Below are 20,896 nucleotides of genomic sequence, written 5' to 3' on the forward strand. Positions count from 1 at the left end.
AAAAAGTGTTACTTTGCTAATTTATCTCTAATTGAAAATATTACTTATAGGCACTGTTAGTGTAGTGGTTTCTTCTTGGATTGTAAGGTAAAAACCCTCATAGATAATGTAATGACACTGCCCTTTCCTTAGTGCTGGATCTGTGGGTTTCCTCTTCCAGTGTCCCTTGAGTTGAGCTCAGAATCCTGTAGTCCTCTGTATTCTGTTAATAATTTGCTTCCTGAGTGTGTGGATGTTGCTTCTGCTTCTCAGATAATTTTTGGATTTTATGTGTGGTTCACTGAAACAGTCCAATGCTACATGGAAGCATCAGTTCTGCCTCTGTTGTTTCTTTTTTCACTTAACTGCAGCTTCTCTTTGTTCCAAGTCATGCATCTAAATTCCCCTTTCCTTGTTAGCATTTTTGTGTCCCTAGTCCAAGTATGTTTCTTTGAAGGAAAGTATGAGGATGTATTTTCCTAATTTCAGCCCCTTTGCTGTCTTGCTGGGACCAGTTCTAGTCTCTGCTAAAGGTATATTCAGACAGTCCTCCAAGATACCTGAAGCCTGAGGCAATTCAGGACCTCTAGATGTCATAATATGGACAATTCATACTGCAAGCAGATGTACCGAGTTTGTTACAGACCTTGTTGACTGTAATGATGAAATTTCCAAGGCTGCCTGTATGAAAACCTGCTTTGTTTATGCATTCTGTAAATGAGTGTGAGATACCTCTTTCTCCCTCTACTCTAAAATAGACAGACAGAAATAGCACTCTTCTTAATTTGCGTTGTCCTGTTGTAGGATATCTTCGTCCATTTCCTGGTGTTTCCTTTGTAGTTTCAGTCCAGAATTACACCAATTCATTACATTCCAATTGTAATTAATACAAAATAAGTAGAACCAGAATTACATTCCAAATAGTATTCTAAAGTTTGTGAATGGGAGTGGATGTGGCTTGCACTAAAATATCAAAAGATTATGTCCATTGTTATTCAATGTGATTAGTTTTGCACTGTTTCAGTAAAGTTCTGTGTTCATCTCCCCCCCCGTCCACTGGGCTCTCAGCAGGACCTAAACTAATGGGAAAAATACTGAGACAAGTGCATGATTGTCCTGATATTTTCTACTTGCCTGTATAACTGCAGTTGTCCTTCCTGTTGCAGTTACACAGTTACACCATGTTGCGATGGTGACTCTTCACCCCATCCAAACACGACAAATCTAGTGTTACTTCTCTACTACAGAGTGTTATCTCAGTGGATTGACTGGTGTCCACATGGTGGAATGACATGGTGATCATGGTGTAGGGCTGTTGCAGTCAAGGATCAGAGTCCTTGAGATGAACTTTTACTCTGAAAGTGAATGAGCTGAAATTGAGAGCACTGCTTTAGTACGGTTTTTGTCTCAGGCTTTGAAGTTGGTCTTTTGTATTTCCAAAATACTTTGGACTTTCATAAACCAGTTGAAGATAAAACAGTGTCTCTGCAATTCTCATTCTTGTTCATGTGATCATGTAGTTGGAGTACTTTACACTGACCTGGAACATTACCACAGAGACAGGCCTTTCCCCACTGTACTCCCTCCCCTCCCTCCCTCACCAAGTTTTTGTTTCAACGGAGCTCTTCATAGATGGCAATTTATGTTTTGCTAATCATGACACTAATAATTAATCTAGTTTTGCACATTATTCTAGTTTTGCAGATGGAATTTGAAACAGCTTTTTATAAGATATTAGTGGAACCCAGAATGGTTGTGTGGGTTTGATGTGAATATTTTCTGATGAGTCTTGAAATTTAAGACTGATCTGGAGAGCAGTTTTCATGAGTCCATTCCATTAGGAGCTTTTTTGGCATGTTGGTGTTGAAAGACCATTGAAGCTGAGCAAGAAAAAGACCATGATATGAGATCACATGTTAATTTGCCAGCTACTCATTTCAAGAAGGCATCTATGATGAGCAGGATTAATCCAGAAATGTGTTCAGAAGCTTTAATTATTAAATTAAAACAAAAGCTTCCCTGCCACTTCCCCCCGGTAAAGTCACCCTACATATCATTATTAAGTATACAAAAATAATTGTCAAGCAGTGAATCTGATTGTATTACCATTCAGAAGTCAAGTCAGACTAATGTGCCTTTTCAGTTTAAAATGCTGCACGCCGTACATAGTGTGTCCTACTTAACAAAAGCAAAACATTTTTTCTCTGAATTTCAGATGCTTGAAGAATTACAAAAAGACTCACTTTTACTAATCAGAGCAAATAGAATAGTTGAGCTGCATAAGTATCTTAAGGGAAACGGTAGAATCATAGAATATCCTTAATGGGAAGGGACTCACAATATTTATTGAGTCCAGCTTCTAGCTCTGCACAGAATGCCCCCAAGAATCATGCCGTGTGCCTGAGAGCATTGTCCAGTGCTGTTCCAGTGCTCAACCACCCTCTGGGTGAAGAACCTTCTCCTAATATCCAACCTGAACCTCCCCTGACACAACTTCCCTTCACAACATTCCCTCTGGTCCTGGTCACTGGTCACCACAGAGAAGAGTTCAGTGTCTGCCCTTCCTCTTCCCCTCACGAGGAAGCTGTAGGTTGCAATGAGGTCTCCCCTCTGTCTCCTCTTCTCCAGGCTGAACAAACCAGGTAACCTCAGCTGCTCCTTCTACAGCTTCCTGTCCAGACCCTTCACTGCCTTTGTATCCCTCCTTTGACACTCTCCAACAACTTTGTGTCTCTCTTCTATTGTGGCGCTCAAAACTTCCCCCAGCACTGAAGGTGAGGCTGCCCCAGTGCAGAGCAGAGCAGGACAATCCCCTCCCTTGCCAGGCTGGCAATGCTGTGCCTGATGCCTCCCAGGACAGGGTTGGCTCTCCTGGCTGCCAGGGCACTGCTGACTCATGTTCAACTTGCCATCAACCAGGACCTCCAGGTCCCTTTTCATGGCACTGCTTTCCAGCGTCTCATTCCGCAGTCTGTCTGCACATCCAGGGTTGCCCCATCCCTGGAGCAGAATCTACCACTTGTTGAAACTTCGTACAGTTGGTGGTTGCTCAGCCCTCCAATTTGTTGCAGTCCCTCTGCAGGGCCTCTCTGCCTTTGAAGAAGTCAGCAGCTCCACCTGATGCCTAAAAGCAGGCTACGTGAAACAGTGGCCAAGACGAAGTTAGGAGAATAAAAAGCGGGCAAATTTTTTCAAGGCCTTGAAGGTACATTCAGAGCAAGCAAAGCTCCCCTCGTGGGACTACACTCAAAATGGACACAGGGTCATGAGCTCTTCACCTTTTATAAGTTCTATGCTATTAGCATATTGGCCCTTAATTCTCCAATCACACCCTGAGGCGATGATATTAACCACCCCAGGCCTGCTCCCCCATTTCACTGTTTACATATTTTTGGGCTCTAGGGCAACGGATGTGTCCTTGGATCAGAAGCAATTGTTTTGGCTACAGGCACTGGGAGCAGAAGTTTTTATTGTTTTGTAAGAAGCATAGAACTAGACCAAGTTACAGATACGTAAAGAGTGAAAACTAGAAATTACTAAGGCATCACTTCCAATTCAGTATCATCAGCAGACTTAGTATACCTGTTTTAAAAAATTAATTTTGTAAGGTCACAAAAAACTCCATGGGTTTCCACAATATGCTGGCTAATTATTAATTGCTGTGCTTCTTTAGAGATATTATAGTGCAGGTTTAAAGGAAGGCTTCTCCTAACAGATACTTTATTTAATGTCTTGAATGAAAGTGAATTAGATTGTGTATTTGTTATGATTCAATGCTTCAGGAATGCTTTCCTGGAGCTCCTTATTCTGAACATCCAGAATCAAGAGTATGGGATCTCCATTGTTATCTCTTTTCCCTATCCCTGAAGCCCACACAAGGAAAGAATTGCTATGCCATTGTCTGAAGTTCAAATAGTCTTTGATGTGTTTTGGCCTTAAAATAAATCTTTACGTGTAAGGTAGAGCTATTTAACCAGCTATTTCACACCTTTCCTTAATGTGTCTGTATTAGCTGAATGTAGTCTGCTGCAATGGTCAATGGTTATTTCTTTTTATGCTTTTTTTGAAAGCAAATTCTCATACTCAGTGATGTTTGGTTTTTTGTGTCAAACCTAACCAGTATCAAGCATTCTTATGGGGTGTTTTCCTACAGAAAGTGTTGCTGGTGTTTCTAACAGCACTTCTTTTCAAGCAGTATTTGATTCAATGCAGTTCAGAGGTGCCTCCTACTTGGAAGGCTGTATATTGGTATCTGATTTAGGCTCCTAGGAAGCAATATCCTCACCTCTTTCTAGATTTTCAGAACGCATACTTGCTGTGAGACATTAGCGTGATAAGGCTGTTTCAGTGTGTTTGCTAGCTTGCAGTGCTGGGCCAAATGCAATTGAATAGCTGACCATTTCTATAAAGCCAAATATACGCTAATAAAGGAATGGCCACTATGACTTCATATGTACAAGCTAAAACAACTTGCCTTTAATGTCACAAGGGAGTAGAACCTAGAAGAAAAAAAAAACAAATACTTCTAATACTGCAAATAATAATACCCACAGGTTTTTTTTTACCAGGTCCAGAATTGAGTGTCTTTACTGTCCATAGAAAAAGCACATCTTTATTCTGCAGTTTGATGCTAATACCAGTAATAGGCTAAGCGTTACTACTGCTTTTGCAAAGCATTTTAAACTACTTTCTTCTCCTTCTATAATAATATAACTCACACTCTTCAGAACCCCCATGAAGCTCAGGTGCTCATCTCTGCTTTCAGTAGGCATTCAAGAGCAACTGTGCCACGACAGTTACATAATCATCAAAGAATGATAGAGTGGTTTGGGTTGAAAGGGACAGTAGAGATTAATTCCAACTCCCCTGCCATGGGCAGGGATGCCACCCACGACATCAGATTACTCAGGGCCCTATCCAACCCTTGAATAATTTCAGGGATGAGACATCCACTACTTCTCTGGGCAGACTGTTCTAGTGCCTCACCACCCTCCTAGTAAAGAATTTCTTCCTAACATCTAATCTAAATCTCTCCTCTTCTAGTTTAAAAATGTTCTCCCTTGTCTTATCGCTATCTGTCGGTGCAAAAATTGCTCTGCTTCTTTTAAGTACTGAGAGGCAGCCATGGAGGTCTCCCCCAAGTGTTCTCATCTCCAGGCTGTCCAGCCCAAGATCTCAACTTGTCTTCACAGGAGAGGTGTTCCTGCCCTCTGATCACCTCTGTGGCCCTCCTCTGGACTTGCTCCGACATGATGTTGTCTGTCCTGTCCTGGGGACAACCAGAGCTGGATGCAGCACTGCAGGTGGGGTCTCACAAGGACAGAGTAGAGGGAGAGAATTCCCTCCCTCACCCTGCTGGCCATGCTGCTTTGGATGCAGGCCAGGATGAGGTTGGCATTATGGGCTGTATGCACACATAGGCTCATGTCCAGCTTTTTTATCCCCAAATACCTCTTAACAGGGCTGCTCTCAATGGCTTTTGCTCACTATCTCTAGTCGTATCTGGGACTGCCCTGACCCAGGTGTGGTACCTCCAGGTGCGGTCAGTCCTGCAGTTCAGACTTGTTGAACCTCGTGGATTCTCATGGACCCGCTTCTCAAGCCTGTTCCTGTCAACTGCACTGCTCAGCTTTGTGTCATCTGCAGATCTGCTGAGGGTGCATTCAACCCCAGGTAACAATGAGTGCTCTCAGTTCTGTGTATAACTGCTTTGCCCTACAGCAGTTGCCTGCTTCATCTAAAGTGTCACACACTGGCAGTTGAAGGAAGTGTAGGTTCAACAGAACCATTTTTTTATTTTGATGTCTCCAAGGAAAAAGCATTCATGTAACTCCAAGTGACAGGTGTTTTTCTCTGAATCAGATTATATACTACTTATCAGAGAAAATTCTGACTGGCAAGCTGTCTCAGGATCTTTAAACATTCCAAAATGGTAAGAGCTCCCAGTTTTCCTCATTTTCATCCCTTTATAAAGAAGGAAGACTGACAAAGTTGTGGGTAGAAACTAAAAACAAAAGAGGCTGAAGATGGATTTCTAAATATGCAGAAGAGCAGCATGGTCACACAGCAAAGCATCTAAGTAAGTCTCATTTTCACTGGTACTCTTAGCCTTCCTAGTAAGAAATACTAAAAAAAAAAAATCTAAGTTCCTAAAATAGTAACTATTATAAAATACTAAATATATAAAAGTGTATTGAACTAAAAGCAGGTTTGTGCTCTCTGTTTTCCTATTTTAGCTAGATACACAGCTGCTTAGGAAGAACACCTCCAGTAGTGTCAAAACTGTTCTGGTGTTTACCAGAGTGCAACCTAATATTGCTAATTGAAAATCTGATTATATTGTTCAGAAAAGCCAGCCAGAATGAAGGGAAAATTTTAAAAAAAAGAGGAAGCTCACTGAGTACAGACTTAAGAAGTAAAAAGGAGGAGGTTTTCCATTCATTAGTTGCTCTTTATAGGGGAAAAGGCCTTCCTAGCCAGTAAGGGTATCAGAGAAACAAAGCTATCCGGCCTTAAAGCAACACTTACACTTTCATGCAACTGTACAACTTTCTGTTAAGCTATACCTATAGGATATAGACACAAGGAAACCTAGTCAGAACTTCCACTGTGCAGCACCCGGTACAGCACCAGTGTTGTGAGTATCCTGTATTTTGTGTTCCACAATTCTCAGCAGTTTGAACAGAATTCTGAATTACTCATTTTGATAACACGGCTATAGTTTACTCCTTCAAGTAAACCTTGTGTACCAACAGCTTCTCAAATGACAGATTATCACATATTTTAAGATATATTCACCTTGATATATTCAGAGAGTGACAAAACTTCCACTTGTGTGACGAGGTAATTTCTTCAGATAGATTAATGACTCTGAATCTGTATTCATTCAATGCCAGATGCTGTCTAAGCAAGTTCCATTGGGAGCGTCATAATTTCCTTTTCGTATGCACTTGACTAAGCGCAAAAGTCCATGTTATACTCCTCCCCGCCCTCAAAAATAAATACCGGAGAGAGATGACATTACTTTTAAAATGTTCTCAACCTACAGTACTATTCTGCATTTGTTGCATAGTTTGGGACCTTGTAGTGAATCATGTTCTCATTACACTAAATCCGTTTCTTGTTAATGATTCTTCTGCTCTTGATAAAATTCTAGGATTGGTTTAACTGCTGGATCAGGAGACAGCACAGATTACATGAGAGAGAAAAAGTGCTGGGACAGCCAGTTTGTGGAGATTTGACAGAGAAGGTGAAAGTAGAATTGAAAGCAGAAGATTAATTCTTTAACCTTTTTGTGGTATTGCAAGCCTGTAGAGATACAGATATTGGCATTCTGATTGATATGTGGTAATTATTAGTTGGAATACAAAACCTTCCAGAACTAATTGTAGTATGTTGACCTGGCTGGATGCCAGATCCCTGCCAAAGCTGCTCTGTAATTCCCTTCCTCAGCTGGACAGAAGTCCCGTGGATTGAGATAAGGACAGGGAGCGATCATTCACTGATTACCGTCACAGGCTTGGGGAAATTAGTTTAATTTGTTACTGATCAAGTCATAGTAGGGTGATGAGAAATAAAGCCAAATCTTAAAAAACACCTCCCTTTAACCAGGGCTTAAGTTTACTCCCTTTTTTCTCTACCTCCTCTCCCTCAGTGATGCGGGGGGACAGGATATGGGGCTGTTGTTAGTTCATCACATGTTATCTTTGCCACTTTTTCCTCCTCAGAGGGAGCGCTCCTCATACTTTCCCCCTCCTCCAGTGTGAGATCCCTCCCACAAAAGATAGTCCTCCACAAGTTTTTATGACATGAGTCCTGCAGTTCGTAACAAAATGCTCCAGTGTGGATCCTTTCCATGGAGTGCAATGCAGGCTTCCTGTAGGGCTGCAGCCTCCTTTGGGCATCCATCTGCTCTGGTGTGGGGTCCTGCATGACCTGTAGGTGGATGTGTCCTCCACCGTGAACCTTCATGGACTGCAGGGGGACAGCCTGCCTCACTATGGTCTTTATCACAGGCTGCAGAGGAATCTCTGCTCTAGCACCTGGAGCACTTCCTGCCTCTCCTTCAGTGACCTTGATGTCTGCAGGGCTGTTTCTCTCACATATTCTCACTCCTCTCTACTCTGGCTGCAATTGCTCTAGCACAGTAACTTTTTCCCTTTCTTAAATCAGAGGATCATAGAATATACTGAGCTGGAAGGGACCTATCAGGATCATTGAGTCTAGCTGGCACCAGCACAGGACACCCCAAGAGTCAAACCATATGCCTGATGGCATTGTCCAAACTCTCTCTGGACTCTTTCAAGTTTGGTGCTGTGGCCACTTCCCCAGGGAGCTTGTTCCAGTGCTCAGCCACCCCATGTGTGAAGAAGCTTTTCCTTATATCCAGCCTAAACCTCTCCTGACGTAGCTTCATGCCATTTCCTCAAGTCCTGTTATGAGAATGAAGAGATGGGCATCTCTTCCTTTGCTGTGTTGTCACTGTTGCTGATGGGCTCATCCAAGGAGGACGCTTCTTGCAGCTTCTCAGAGAAGTAATCTCTGCAGCCCCCACCCCACTACCAAAACCTTGCCACATAAACTAATGTTCTAACCAACAAGTTAATTTTTGGTCAGCAGTTCAATACTCCTCCCGTATTGTCCACAGTTCTATTTTATTTTACAACACCATCTTAAGAGCATAACTGTTGCTACTTATTATTCAATAAATATGCAAAATTCAGCATCAGCAGAACATTTCCAGCTTTGTTTTGGTCTCTTACAGACATTCCTAAGCTTAGGCAATTGAGTCAAATTATTTTCCATGACTCACATAAGTCAATGGGGAGCACTGATTAACTTCAGACTAGTCACAACATTTCAAGGTCATTTATGTTCACATACACTGAATACCATCACTGCAGTTCCTGACATGGTAGTAAACCACCCATTTAAGTCAAAAGTGTTATACTTAAAGCATAGTCCAGTATAAAAATAAAATGCAGGATTTTTTCTGCTAGGAAGTTTGTGAAGCCATTTTTGTACTATGTTCTTACATACCAGGACAGAAGAAATGGTTTGTTTTCTGCTTTCCATATTACATATTACATAAGCTCTGGTGGGATTCTTATGTTTTTAGTTTTATATCTTATAACAGAGTCAGTCTCATTAATGCATCAGAAATCTTCATGCGTAATGGTGACACTAGTCATTGGCAATACACATTTTGTATTTATCAATTTATCAATACACATTTTGTATTTTTTGTATTCTGTTATAACAGAATAACAGCTTATTTCTGAAACATCCTTCACAGCTCTAGGGTGGAGATTGACAGACAGGCAGTTTTGCCTTAAAAGTCTCACCTTCGCATCTAATGTTGCCAATATCACAAGAGTAATACAGCAAAATATAGCTGTGCTCATAAATCATTGTATAACAGCTTGCAAATGGACAAATGTTCTCATCCCAGTCACTCAGTTCTTTTAGCCATGTAGCAAGTTACGTTTGATCTGTTGGTCAAACTGAAGGGCAAGAAGAAGGAAGTGCACAGATGGTGGAATCAGGGGCACAGCACAGAAAAGATATGGTACAGGTCTAGAGGAGGGCTGCAAAGACCGTCAGAGTGTTGGAACACCTCCACTGTAAGGAAGGGCTGAGAGAGCTGGGGTGGTCCAGTGTGGGAAAAAAATAAAGTTTTGATGGGACCATACTCCAGCCTATTAATGCTTAAAAGAGGGCCTATAAGGAAGACAGGGACAAACTTTTTAGCCAGGCTTATTGTGATAGGACAATGTGTAATGATTTTAAACAAAAAGAGGGTTGGTTAAGATTAGGCATTTGGAAGAAGTCTTTTACTGTGTGGGTGGTAGAACACTGAAACAGGTTGCCTAGAATAGTGGGTGCCCCATCCCTTTAAACATTCCAAGTGAGATTGGATGGGGCTCTGAGCAATCTGATCTAGTTGAAGTTGTTATTGCCCATGTTGACGATGTTGGATGAGATAACTTTTTGAGGCTCCTTCCAACCCAAATCATTCTGTGATTCTAAAAGGCATGGTGAAACATATGCTCACCTGGACTTGCAGGTGGGCTACAAAAACCTTGTTGCTTTCACATATGCACCCTTTGTCATACAAACCCTCAGTAGAAGAAATAAGGCTGTATGAGAACACACTACGGTTTTTAAAAGCCCTGCAGTAGCCCTGAGGTAATTTGTGTAATGTAGCTGTGCATTCATTTGCTCTGTCTGTTACTAAAATCTGGAACTAGTACGACAGTCTTAAAACAGAATAGAAAATCTACTGAAAAACAAATGACAATTGTTATATGGTTTTATTTTAAAGTGAGGCAATGTGGGAGAGGAATCTTCAACTGATGAACTGATTTGGCACCAAAGATGATACCAAATGCCAGAGGTCTGTTTCACATTCCTTCTTTTTCTTGTACTATATGTTCTTGTCAGCTCTCTACTTCCAAGTTGACTGAGATAGAAGGAGACAAGACTGCGAGCTTTTTTGATGGCTGAAGCATATGGCTGACAGAACTAATCACAGAATCTATGAAGAGTATGTAGTCTTACTCAGCTCTTAGGCCATCTGCCTGTAATTTTGGTGTTACATCAAGAACTCCATCCAGACCTATATTACTATCTTCTGACAGTGCAGCTGTTAAGTTTTTTAACACCCTGGATTCCATAAATATCCTTGTCCAGTCATATCTGAATATTTTTCTTTAACTCTGGTGTGATCTGTTTATTTTTTTAATGCTTGGATGTCAGATTCTGTGCTGCTTTTGTAGCTCAAGTGGTTGCTGTTTGTTTAGCACAAAGTCCTTCTTTGTGATTTCTGCTTGTCACCTCTCAGTCTGTTAATACTTGATTTTGCTTTTCTTTTTTTCCTTTTTCTTATTTTGCTACTTCTTCATTTGTCAGAGAAGCCAGTTCATTATTGATCCCATGGAATCTGTTGCAGATATGTGGGATGATCACTTTCTATGAAGAAGAGTTTTTCTGCATCTTGGCTAAAAGAATGGATTAAAGATGTTTCATACTGCTGTATACCATAGATAATTCATTAATAAAAGAAACGGTCCTGAAGTTTCACCTTCATGGGACCTTTATTTTTATCTAAACCAGTTGACTAATTGTCTGTTTTTGACAAAAGGAACTTGATAGTGTGGGTATCTCTGCTTGGTTAAGATGAAGTTGTTGTCTTGTCCCTTTTGTAGCTATAACCAGGCATTCTAATGAATTAATGTTTTTCCTTAATGCACTGTTTAATATATTTATTCTAGAGTTTATCCTAATAGTGACTAGTCTGTATTCTAATCAGACTTTGGTTGTCTGATTGGAATACCTTTGTTTGATTTCTTTCACAGTGAGAAGATAGTGCTAGATGATAAAGAATGACATTAACTATTGTATTCGGTGTCTCTGGCTGCTAATGGTAATAGTTTTTGGTGGCTTGCAAAAGTTTTAAAACATGTGGAAATTAAAGAATGACTCCTTTGGCTTCTTTTCTCACCAGGCACAATTTTAAATCATAGTAGAGAATTTATGGATGACTGAATATCTTGAAGATGTGTGTACCTATCAATGGATGACAGTTATGTAAAGCAATCAGAGTTTGACATACTTTATTGGTGTAAGAACTAATGTGAATTTTTTACTTTTAATTCGGAAACTATGTGAAAATTACTTGATTGGACTTTCCAAGTAACTATAGTAATACTTGTGACAGCTCACAACTAAGTTGTGTGAGTGAGAAAAGTTTGACCATGCATACAGTATTAAGTATTTTATTTAAAATAATAAGCCCTTTCTTCCCTCCTTCTCCCAGAAGAGGTGCTGGTGAATGCAGTGCTTTGCCAGGGAAATGAGTTTTATTTTTTTATATTGTTTAGAAGTTGGTATTTAATACATATAGTATAGATAAAGTTGTGGAATTGACTCAGAAATGTATTCATTGGGTGGTTTCCTGGTTTATAAAGTTACAGAATTCTAAAGGACATGTTTGTTTGTGTGTCAATACTTTTGTAGTTAAGGGAGCATTATAACAAATGCTTCTTTGAAGAACTGAAATATGAAGGCAGTCTGCTTTTGGCAGTCAAAATCAGTTCATTAAAATGAATTTTAATTTCTGATCAGCCAAACAATCCCCTTGCTTCTGAAAAGTTCTGTTTCTGTTCTAACTAGTATTTAGTGTCCAGTGTCTACCAGTCAGACATTGCTGTGTTGTGAGAGTCTTGGTGTTGTGGTGCAGTAACTTTTGTTTGAAAGTACTTTATATCTGAAAGTCGTCTCTTTTCTTTTTCTTATCCTTATTTCTGTTGGGATATTAATAATTTTGAAGGGCTGGAATAGATCCTTGTGTAGACTTATTCTTGGCACAAAGGAAATCCTTTCCCCCAAATCACCACTTCATAGAAGAAATTCAACAAGTGGCTAAAATGCTGATTAAAATTAGTTTCCAGTTCTATTAGGGTTGCTGTAAACCATAAATTTAAATTTTCTTATATTATAAACTAACCCTTTCTATATAGAACATTCAGATCTCGGGTTCAGCGTATCTCAGAAGTAATACCAAGTTACTCATGCCCTTGTTTAAGAACCAAACATGAATCTGCTCCACTATAAATGAAAAATCTAGGCTGTTCTTTTTACATTCTTCTACTTGGCCCAGTAACTCAGAAAGCTGAGCGCGCAGAATTAAAACTGTTGCCTGAACTTAAATTCTTGCTCAGTACAGGTCAGTTCTGGTCTCATTTATTTTATGGCTCATGCGTGTAACACTTACCTGTTAACATCATCTAAAGATTATTTTTTTTCCTTCTCCCTCTAATTATTGATTTAATAGATCAGCAGAACAGCTAATTTCTGAAGGTATTACAGTGCCTTACTTTGTAGAAAAATTGAACACTATATTTCTATGGGAATAAGGATAGAGGCTTTACTTCATAGTTCCTACATCATATCTGTGTCCTACTGTGGTGCAATGAGGTTTGTCACCAGTTCCTTACAGTATCAGTATTGCAGCAAGCCAGGCAATATACTCAGAATGTCTGAATGCCTTTGGTTGGTAAATGTCTTTAATGAGTTTCCTATATCCTCTGACTTCGGATCTATTCCTTGCCTATATGTGTATTCAAAACTTTTACTTAAAATGTAGAATTTGTAATCCGATATTCTGAGTAAATAAAAATACCACAGAATCACAGAATATGCTGAGTTGGAATGCACCAATAAAGAACACCAAGTCCAGCCACTAGCTCTGCACAGGACACCACAAGAATCATGCCACATACCTGAGAGCATTGTCCAAATGCTCTTTGGACTTTGTCAGTCTTGGTGCTGTGACCACTTCCTTGGAGGCCTGTTCCAGTGCTCAGGCGCCCTCTGGGTGAAGAACCTTCTCCTGATATCCAGTCTAAACCTCCCCTGACACAGCTCCAGGCCGTTCTCTTGGCTCCTGTCACAGGTCACCAGAGAAGAGTTCAGTGTCTGCCTTTCCTCTTCCCCTCACGAGGAAGCTGTAGGTTGCAATGAGGTCTCCCCTCAGACTCTTCCAGGCTGAGCAGACCAAGTGACCTCAACTGCTCCTCCATACAGCTTCTTCTTTAGACCGTTCACTACTTTTGTGGCCCTCTTTTGACACTCTCCAACAGCTTTATATCTCTCTCCTATTGTGGCACCCAAAGCTACCTCCAGCACTGGAGGTGAGGCTGCCCCAGTGCAGAGCAGAGCAGGACAATCCCCTCCCTTGCCAGGCTGGCAATGCTGTGCCTGATGCCTCCCAGGACAGGGTTGGCTCTCCTGGCTGCCAGGGCACTGCTGACTCATGTTCAACTTGCCATCAACCAGGACCTCCAGGTCCCTTTTCATGGCACTGCTTTCCAGCGTCTCATTCCGCAGTCTGTCTGCACATCCAGGGTTGCCCCATCCCTGGAGCAGAATCTGGCACTTAACCGTTGTTGAGCTTCATACAGTTAGTGATTAATTTGTGTACTCTGAACCTGAAAAGGTTTGCTAGGTGAATTCATGGGTGTGGCTGAAGGAGAGATAAGGACATGAAGATTAATATCTCTGCATAAGCTTTGATATTATTGATATTATTGCATTGTTCTGAAAATCTGCTTTATTCCTATGAGCTGATAGAAGGTTGCTTGACTGTAATTACTTTTTATTGCAGATGAGCCAACACGTTCCTTGAGCGGTCTTATCTTGAAGAATAATGTAAAAGCACATTTTCACAACTTTCCAAATGGGGTAACTGATTTCATTAAAAGTGAATGTCTGAACAACATTGGTGATTCATCTCCCTTAATTAGAGCTACTGTAGGTAAGTTTGTTCTTAACACTGTCCTCTGCATACTGAAAATGTTACTGATATGGGTGAGAGCTGCACTGGGGACATAAAGAATTATTAAACTCCTAAAACTTTTTGTTTCTTAAAATTGTCACAACTTCACCGTGTTTCAATGGTATTTTTCTTTGTTGTGAGTATAAAGATGTCTATTTATACACTATTAATTCCTATTGGCTTAGAAGTAATACAGCAATTCAGTTCATATTTCTTGAAATGTAACTGAATGTAAATTTATTTGAATCTACTTAAATTGAGCATGCTGCTGGTTTCTATACCTGAAAACAGGAACACAGTAAAGGTCTGACATAAGAATGATTCTAGTACAGGGAAAATAGTTTGTGTTTGAAAGTAGTGGTGGAACTGGACAGTTTCACTGCAGAAGAAAATTGAAACCTAATGATTTCACTAAGAGGGGGACTTTCATTTTGGAGTTCAGCTTTTCGAAGTTACTGAGTTCAGAAATCAACGTCAGGATTTACAGAGACAAAATACCATCTGTACAGAAAGTTCATAATGCTGTGTATGGTCTGAATTGCATGCTACACCATTTGTTATCCCCTGAAACCACTTCTAGGACCTTGAAAAGAGCCAGCATATTGCATCAAAGGCGTGATGCAAAATGTTTATTAATTGTTGTGTGTCCTATCCATAATGTCTTTTGCTCTGTAATGTTGTCCTTTTTTCTTGGGTATTTAACAAGAATTTTAATCTTTTCTTTCAAAGAAAAATGATATATTGTGAGTAGCTCCATGAAAAAGCTTGGGAAGCTTTTTTCTATCACCTTTCACTTGGAAGATTACTGTTTGTAGTGGTGCCAACTACTGCGTTCATACTCATTAGAAGTAACTGCCAGTAGCATAATGGATTATGCTAGCTGTTACATTTTGTGATGAGGCATAATGGACTCATACAAATTCAGTTCTAGTGTATAAGCAGCCTTCTCTGTTTCTGTTGCATAATTAGTTTTTGCTGGGATTTCTATATGTGCTCAAAGCAAACAGAATTAGTGACTTTTTGGGCTGACCTGTCTGTTTGGTGGCTCTCACAGCTCCTTGCTGGCTGACCTGCCATAGTGTTTTAGCTCTTAGTAGATATCTTGGTCTTAAAATATGTCCTTAATGTTTTGTGTAAACACAGTAAAGTTATGAACATATAGTTTATCACTGGGTTGTAAGTTTATTGAATGGTAGATTCCCACATTCATGCTTTGGCATCATAGTATAAAAGATGTGACTTGAGATGGAAACTCTGTATTTATTAAAGGTCCAGATTTGTAGCCAAAGCTGCCCTGCTGTGTTTTTAATTGTAAGTTACACAGATACACAAAGGTTATAAATTGTAATTTCCTTAAGTGAAGTTACTTGGCACTTGATTTCTAATGTCTGGATCCTTTACGGTAGCAGGAAAGAGCAGCCCACCTTTGCTGTTCAAAGCCCTTCAAATAACATTTGCAATTAAATATACTTTTTATGCATGCTGGTCCTTAACAAAACTTTCATAGTTTTTTAGATATTTGAGAGGAGAAAAATTGATATGAAACAAGTGAAAGCATGTGAGATCTCATTTCCTTCATTGTTCTATTTCCTTTAGGCATTCTGATAACAACCATTGCCTCAAAAGGGGAGCTACAGAATTGGCCTGAACTCTTGCCAAAGCTTTGCAGCCTGTTGGATTCTGAAGATTACAATACCTGTGAGGTAAGGAGAGCTATAGAAAATATAAGATGATCATCCAAATTTGATTATTTTTATCTCTCTTCATAGACATTATGTATATGTATAGTATTGTGTGCATGTCTGTATGTATTTCTACATGCCCATGTGTTCGCCTTGGAGAACAGTGGCTCAGATTTGATACTACTTCTACCTGCAGTCCATGTTCTTACTGTGCATTCAAACAAATTATTTGTTTTTGTGTAAAAGCAGAATAAGATTGCAGATGGATAGTCATAGTATTTAAACTGAGAAGTCTCCTGAAATTACCACTCGATTGTGGCTAATCTTTTAAGCACCATTAGCATCATTAAGTTGACACTGAATTTTCTCTTACTTAAAAGTAGTGTTCGTTTTTCTTGTAACTTAATCTGGAGAAGTGATTAATTGTGATACCAAGGTGAAATTAACTGTTTAATTTGGTCTGTATGAAGTAAAATAAGTAAATAACAGTTTTAAACTATGAGAAAAAAAATAAAGCTATGTCTGATGTAAAAGAATAAAGATTGTGATCACACTATTTGAATTATTTGATAATGTCTCCATGAAAGTATGTAACATTTTGCATAAAGTGAACCTCAGAGATGACTAATGGTCCAAGATGCTGTGTTGTTATGAAGTGTTTAGGTGCTGCTTTCTCTCAGAAAAAAACCTCTGCATTTGAAAATGAAATTCAAATTGATCATCACTTCTGTTTTGCCCTGTAATGGATTATGAAAAGACATACCATAATATATGCAATTAATTTGGATACTTCTGCCCCATTTTACTTACTTCTTAAGTAAGAATTAGCTTTTAAGTGTTTTTAAAAATATATTTGAATAGATGAGCATCGAATCAGGCTAAAATTACCACTTCTCCATTGATGACTCACCCAGCTTGGGAGCTGACATGCTTGAACTGGCTTAAATAAAATGCCTTTAAGAATATTTTAATTTAATCATTAATTAATTAGCTGCATTTATAGTGCTAACTTGCTACGTTTACTGTGTTGTGCTAAAATTACCCATTCTATACGAAGTCTGACATTCTGTTTCCTTCAGAATGCAAAGGAAGATATTTATTTATTTATTCATTTTTAAACAGGGTGCTTTTGGCGCTCTCCAGAAGATATGTGAAGATTCTGCTGAAATTTTAGATAGTGATGTATTGGACCGACCACTCAATATCATGATACCTAAGTTCTTGCAGTTTTTCAAGCACAGCAGTCCAAAAATACGGTAGGTTTATGTGTTGTACTTAGAGTTACCTGTTAAAATTTTACTTACATTAGCAGCAAGACTTCTATTTTGTAGATCTGTCTAAAACCTGCTTAGTTTTTTAAAATGATCCTGCAGAGACCCACAGAGATTTCATGCATCAGTAATTTTCATGTTTATCTGTTTATAGTTAATGCAAGAATCTTACCTCTTCATACAATCAGTCAATGATTCTGAAAATCAAATAGTTTCTTTTAAGTTTTGCCTATTATTACAAAAAATTCATTGCTTTGGTTAGAAGTTGATATTCTGATTAGAAATATAAATTTTACATTTCCTTTGTAATGTCTCTAGCAATGGGAGAGTAAAAATTCTTTTGCTGACAGAAGTTTCTGGGTTCTGGCAGAAAAAAGATTCTGCATTTAACTGAACTATTAGCTGAATCAAATTGAATGGGTTCATTATCCCTTCACTGTAAAACTGTATTAATCCCTCCAAAGTAACAGTATAAGAGCAAAATTCCAGAATTAAATTGTTATTTCCAATATTTATTACGAAGAACAGTAGCTTTTAGCCTGAATTCAGCCAACAGAGTGCGCCTGCCACAAGGGCTAATGGTCCCTCCCCTGGGCTTGAGTGTTGCCAGTTGGTTAAGGGAGGTGATCCTTCCCTTCATCTTCCAGGTGAGGCCACACCTGAAGTACTGTGTCCAGTTCTGGACTGTTCAGTGAAAGAGAGGCATAGATCTACTCAAAAGACTCCAGCAAAGGGCCATATCAGGAAAGGCTGAGAGAGTTGGGACTCATCAGTGTGTGTAAATACTTGGAAGAGACGGAGGAAAAAAGATGTCCAGGCTCTTTTCAGTGGTGCCCAGTGACAGAACCAGAGGCAGAGGCCGCAAACAGAAACTCAGGATGTTCCCTCTGAATATCAGAAAACAGTTAATTTACTGTGAGAATCACCAAGCACTGGCACAGGTTGCCTAGAGAGGTGATGGAGTCTCCATCCTTGGAGATACTCAGTAGCCAGCTGGCTGTGGTTCTGGACAACTGGCTGTAGGGGGCCTTGCTTGAGCATAGGCATCAAGCAGATTACTTCCAGAGGTGCTTTCCAACCTCAGCTATTCTATGATGCTTTGTGATTCTGTGAAATGTATTTTATCTTCTCATTGAAAATCATAATTGACAGTTTCAAGGTGGGAATTCTTTACTGCCAAGAATAGTAGATAGTGAAGACTAAGAGGAAGTGTATAACTCATGATAGTGATGCCTAAAACAGGGCTTCCTAAAACAGAGGGCTAGACAAAGTTAGGAGAATAAAAAGCAGATTAATTTATTAAAGGCCTTTAAAGGTACATTTTGGGCAGACGAAGTGTACTCAAAATACCACATAAAAATGAACAGTGATTCACAAATTCTTCACATTTTATAAGTTCTGTCTATTAACATATCGGGCCTTCATTCTCCAATTACACCTTCAGGTGATAATGTCAACCACCCGAAGCTTGCTCCCCCCGGTTCGCTATTGTTTACATATTTTGCGGATCTGAGGCAGCGAAGTGTCCTTGAATTTTCCAACAGCACAATTGTTTTGTCTGAAATGCTGGGAACAGAGGTTTTTAGCACTTTATAGGGGAGCCTAGAGCTACACAACAAAACTACAGACACATGAAAAATAGAAGCTAAAAATCCTTAAGGCATCAGTAGGATTCTAGCACAGTTTAGAAACATCGATAAAAGGTGCTCACTAAGAAAATTATGTAACAAAGTGTGAACTTGGTGTTGTGGAAAGATAAATGTACTCTCTGGAGCTGTGAGAGACTGAGAAAAATACACTTTTCCTTACCACACTGTATGGTCTTTCACTTTCCTGCGCCGTGATGTTCATGGCTTTGAGACTTAAAGCAGTGTCAAGTTTAAAGCATGTTTTAAGTTTAAAGCTACCTGCTGACCCACAGCCTAATTTTAGTACATAGTACTGATGTATGGAAAGGAATAGTAGTGTCAGTGCAGTACCTTATGATTAAATCTGTCAAAGACAACTTTTGAATAACTTTTTATGTGATAGTCTTCCAAGAAATGTCTGAACAGAAGTTTGGAGTTACAGTAGTAAAAATACTGTAATGAATCCAAATGGCTTTACAGGTAGTTTTGCATTGTGTCTCTACCTTGAGAATTTGACATTTGTGTCTGACAATGAAGAAGACCTGTAAGTAATGGCTTGGCATGAAATGGAATAGGAGAGCAGTGCTTCATTTCTTAGAATGTTTCATCCACGAGTGTTTTGTTAGGTATGCAATTATAAGTGTGTTAGGTATCCAGTTACAAGTGTGTGTTTGTTCTAAGATACATTTATATAGTAGACACATACTGGTTCTCACTAAATTATAAAAATATGGCAAAAGCTGTTGCATACTTAACAATGAAGAAGGTCATGCTAAAATATCACCATGTATATCATCTGAGAACATCACAGTCATAATACGCTCAAACAGAACATCCTTACATACTGTTCAGAACAAATATGCCAGCTGTAGTCATCCCACCCTGATTTCTATTTACTGAGTACTTTATTTTTAAATATTTATTAGGTATAGTATAGAGAATGAGGCAGTACTTAAAATGTACTTTAGTAATTTTGCTTGGTAATGCTACAAATGCATAGATTTGCTCTCTCTTGCCTTTGAAGATAATTAGTTCATGCTTTTGATGCCTGAGTACAGTTGAAAAAATGTTTTTAATTCATGGAACATATATATTTTAACTATTTCTATTGTAGGTCTCATGCAGTGGCATGCGTCAATCAATTTATCATCAGCAGAACCCAAGCTCTTATGTTGCACATAGATTCTTTTATTGAGGTGGGTGTGTATTCTTGGCTGGGGGTTTAAGTCACGGTACCTAACTGATATATCAATAATTTTGAACTATATTTTGCAACCACCCCTACCCCTAAACTCCTGTCATCTGGTTGCCCATTCTTAGCTTCAGTCGCCATTGATTGAAGTTCATTCTGTATGCTTGTGTTCAGAGCTAACCACTCTCTAAGTGAAAAAAGGTGTATTTCAGAAGATGTTTTCTTTTCATAAATAGGGGAAACTCTTTTTGTATAAAAGTGCAAAAGTAATGGCAGCAGTCTGTCTCTTACCTGTTCTGAGAAGTGCATGTCACTGGGCCTGTCTGCCAGTCTGAATACTGTTACTGAACTGGATGAGAAGGGTTCTGGGTTATCTAGAGTATTTGATTTGCTGCTGTTATGTACTGACAAAATTTGTGTTTATGAGGAAAGAATAATCCAGGAAATACTGTTCTTGTGCCAGTGGCGATACTACACAGTGTCATGTTTATGTAAAAAATACACATTGAGAGAAGGAAGAGTTAATTTGCTAACCCATATGAATGAAATAATATGAAAAATGAAATAATATTATGAGGTGTGGATTGGGCAAGTACATCCTTTAGTCTGCCAGTAATGTTAATTTTAATACAAATTAGACTTGATTAATTGGGTTTTTCAACTGTTACTACTTTCCAACAGAATCTTTTTGCACTGGCTGGTGATGAGGAGCCTGAAGTACGCAAAAATGTTTGCCGTGCTTTGGTAATGTTGCTTGAAGTTCGGATGGATCGTCTGCTTCCTCATATGATTAGTATAGTTGAGGT

General features: G+C 39.2%; 1 protein-coding gene across 2 annotated transcripts in view; it reads left to right on the plus strand.

Annotated features, from left to right (window-relative positions):
• Nucleotides 1-20,896, plus strand: part of TNPO1 (transportin 1) — a 69,193-nt gene that overhangs the window by 23,634 nt on the left and 24,663 nt on the right. For both annotated transcript variants that reach the window (XM_085043341.1, XM_085043340.1), the window contains 5 exons: nucleotides 14,147-14,296; nucleotides 15,914-16,020; nucleotides 17,122-17,255; nucleotides 20,013-20,094; nucleotides 20,772-20,894. In XM_085043341.1, coding sequence (XP_084899467.1) covers nucleotides 14,147-14,296; nucleotides 15,914-16,020; nucleotides 17,122-17,255; nucleotides 20,013-20,094; nucleotides 20,772-20,894 — 596 coding nt within the window. The remainder of the gene's footprint in view (nucleotides 1-14,146; nucleotides 14,297-15,913; nucleotides 16,021-17,121; nucleotides 17,256-20,012; nucleotides 20,095-20,771; nucleotides 20,895-20,896) is intronic.

Source organism: Lichenostomus cassidix, chromosome Z, assembly GCF_008360975.1.
Source record: "Lichenostomus cassidix isolate B80296 chromosome Z, HeHo_3.0, whole genome shotgun sequence".
NCBI classification, from domain to species: domain Eukaryota; kingdom Metazoa; phylum Chordata; class Aves; order Passeriformes; family Meliphagidae; genus Lichenostomus; species Lichenostomus cassidix.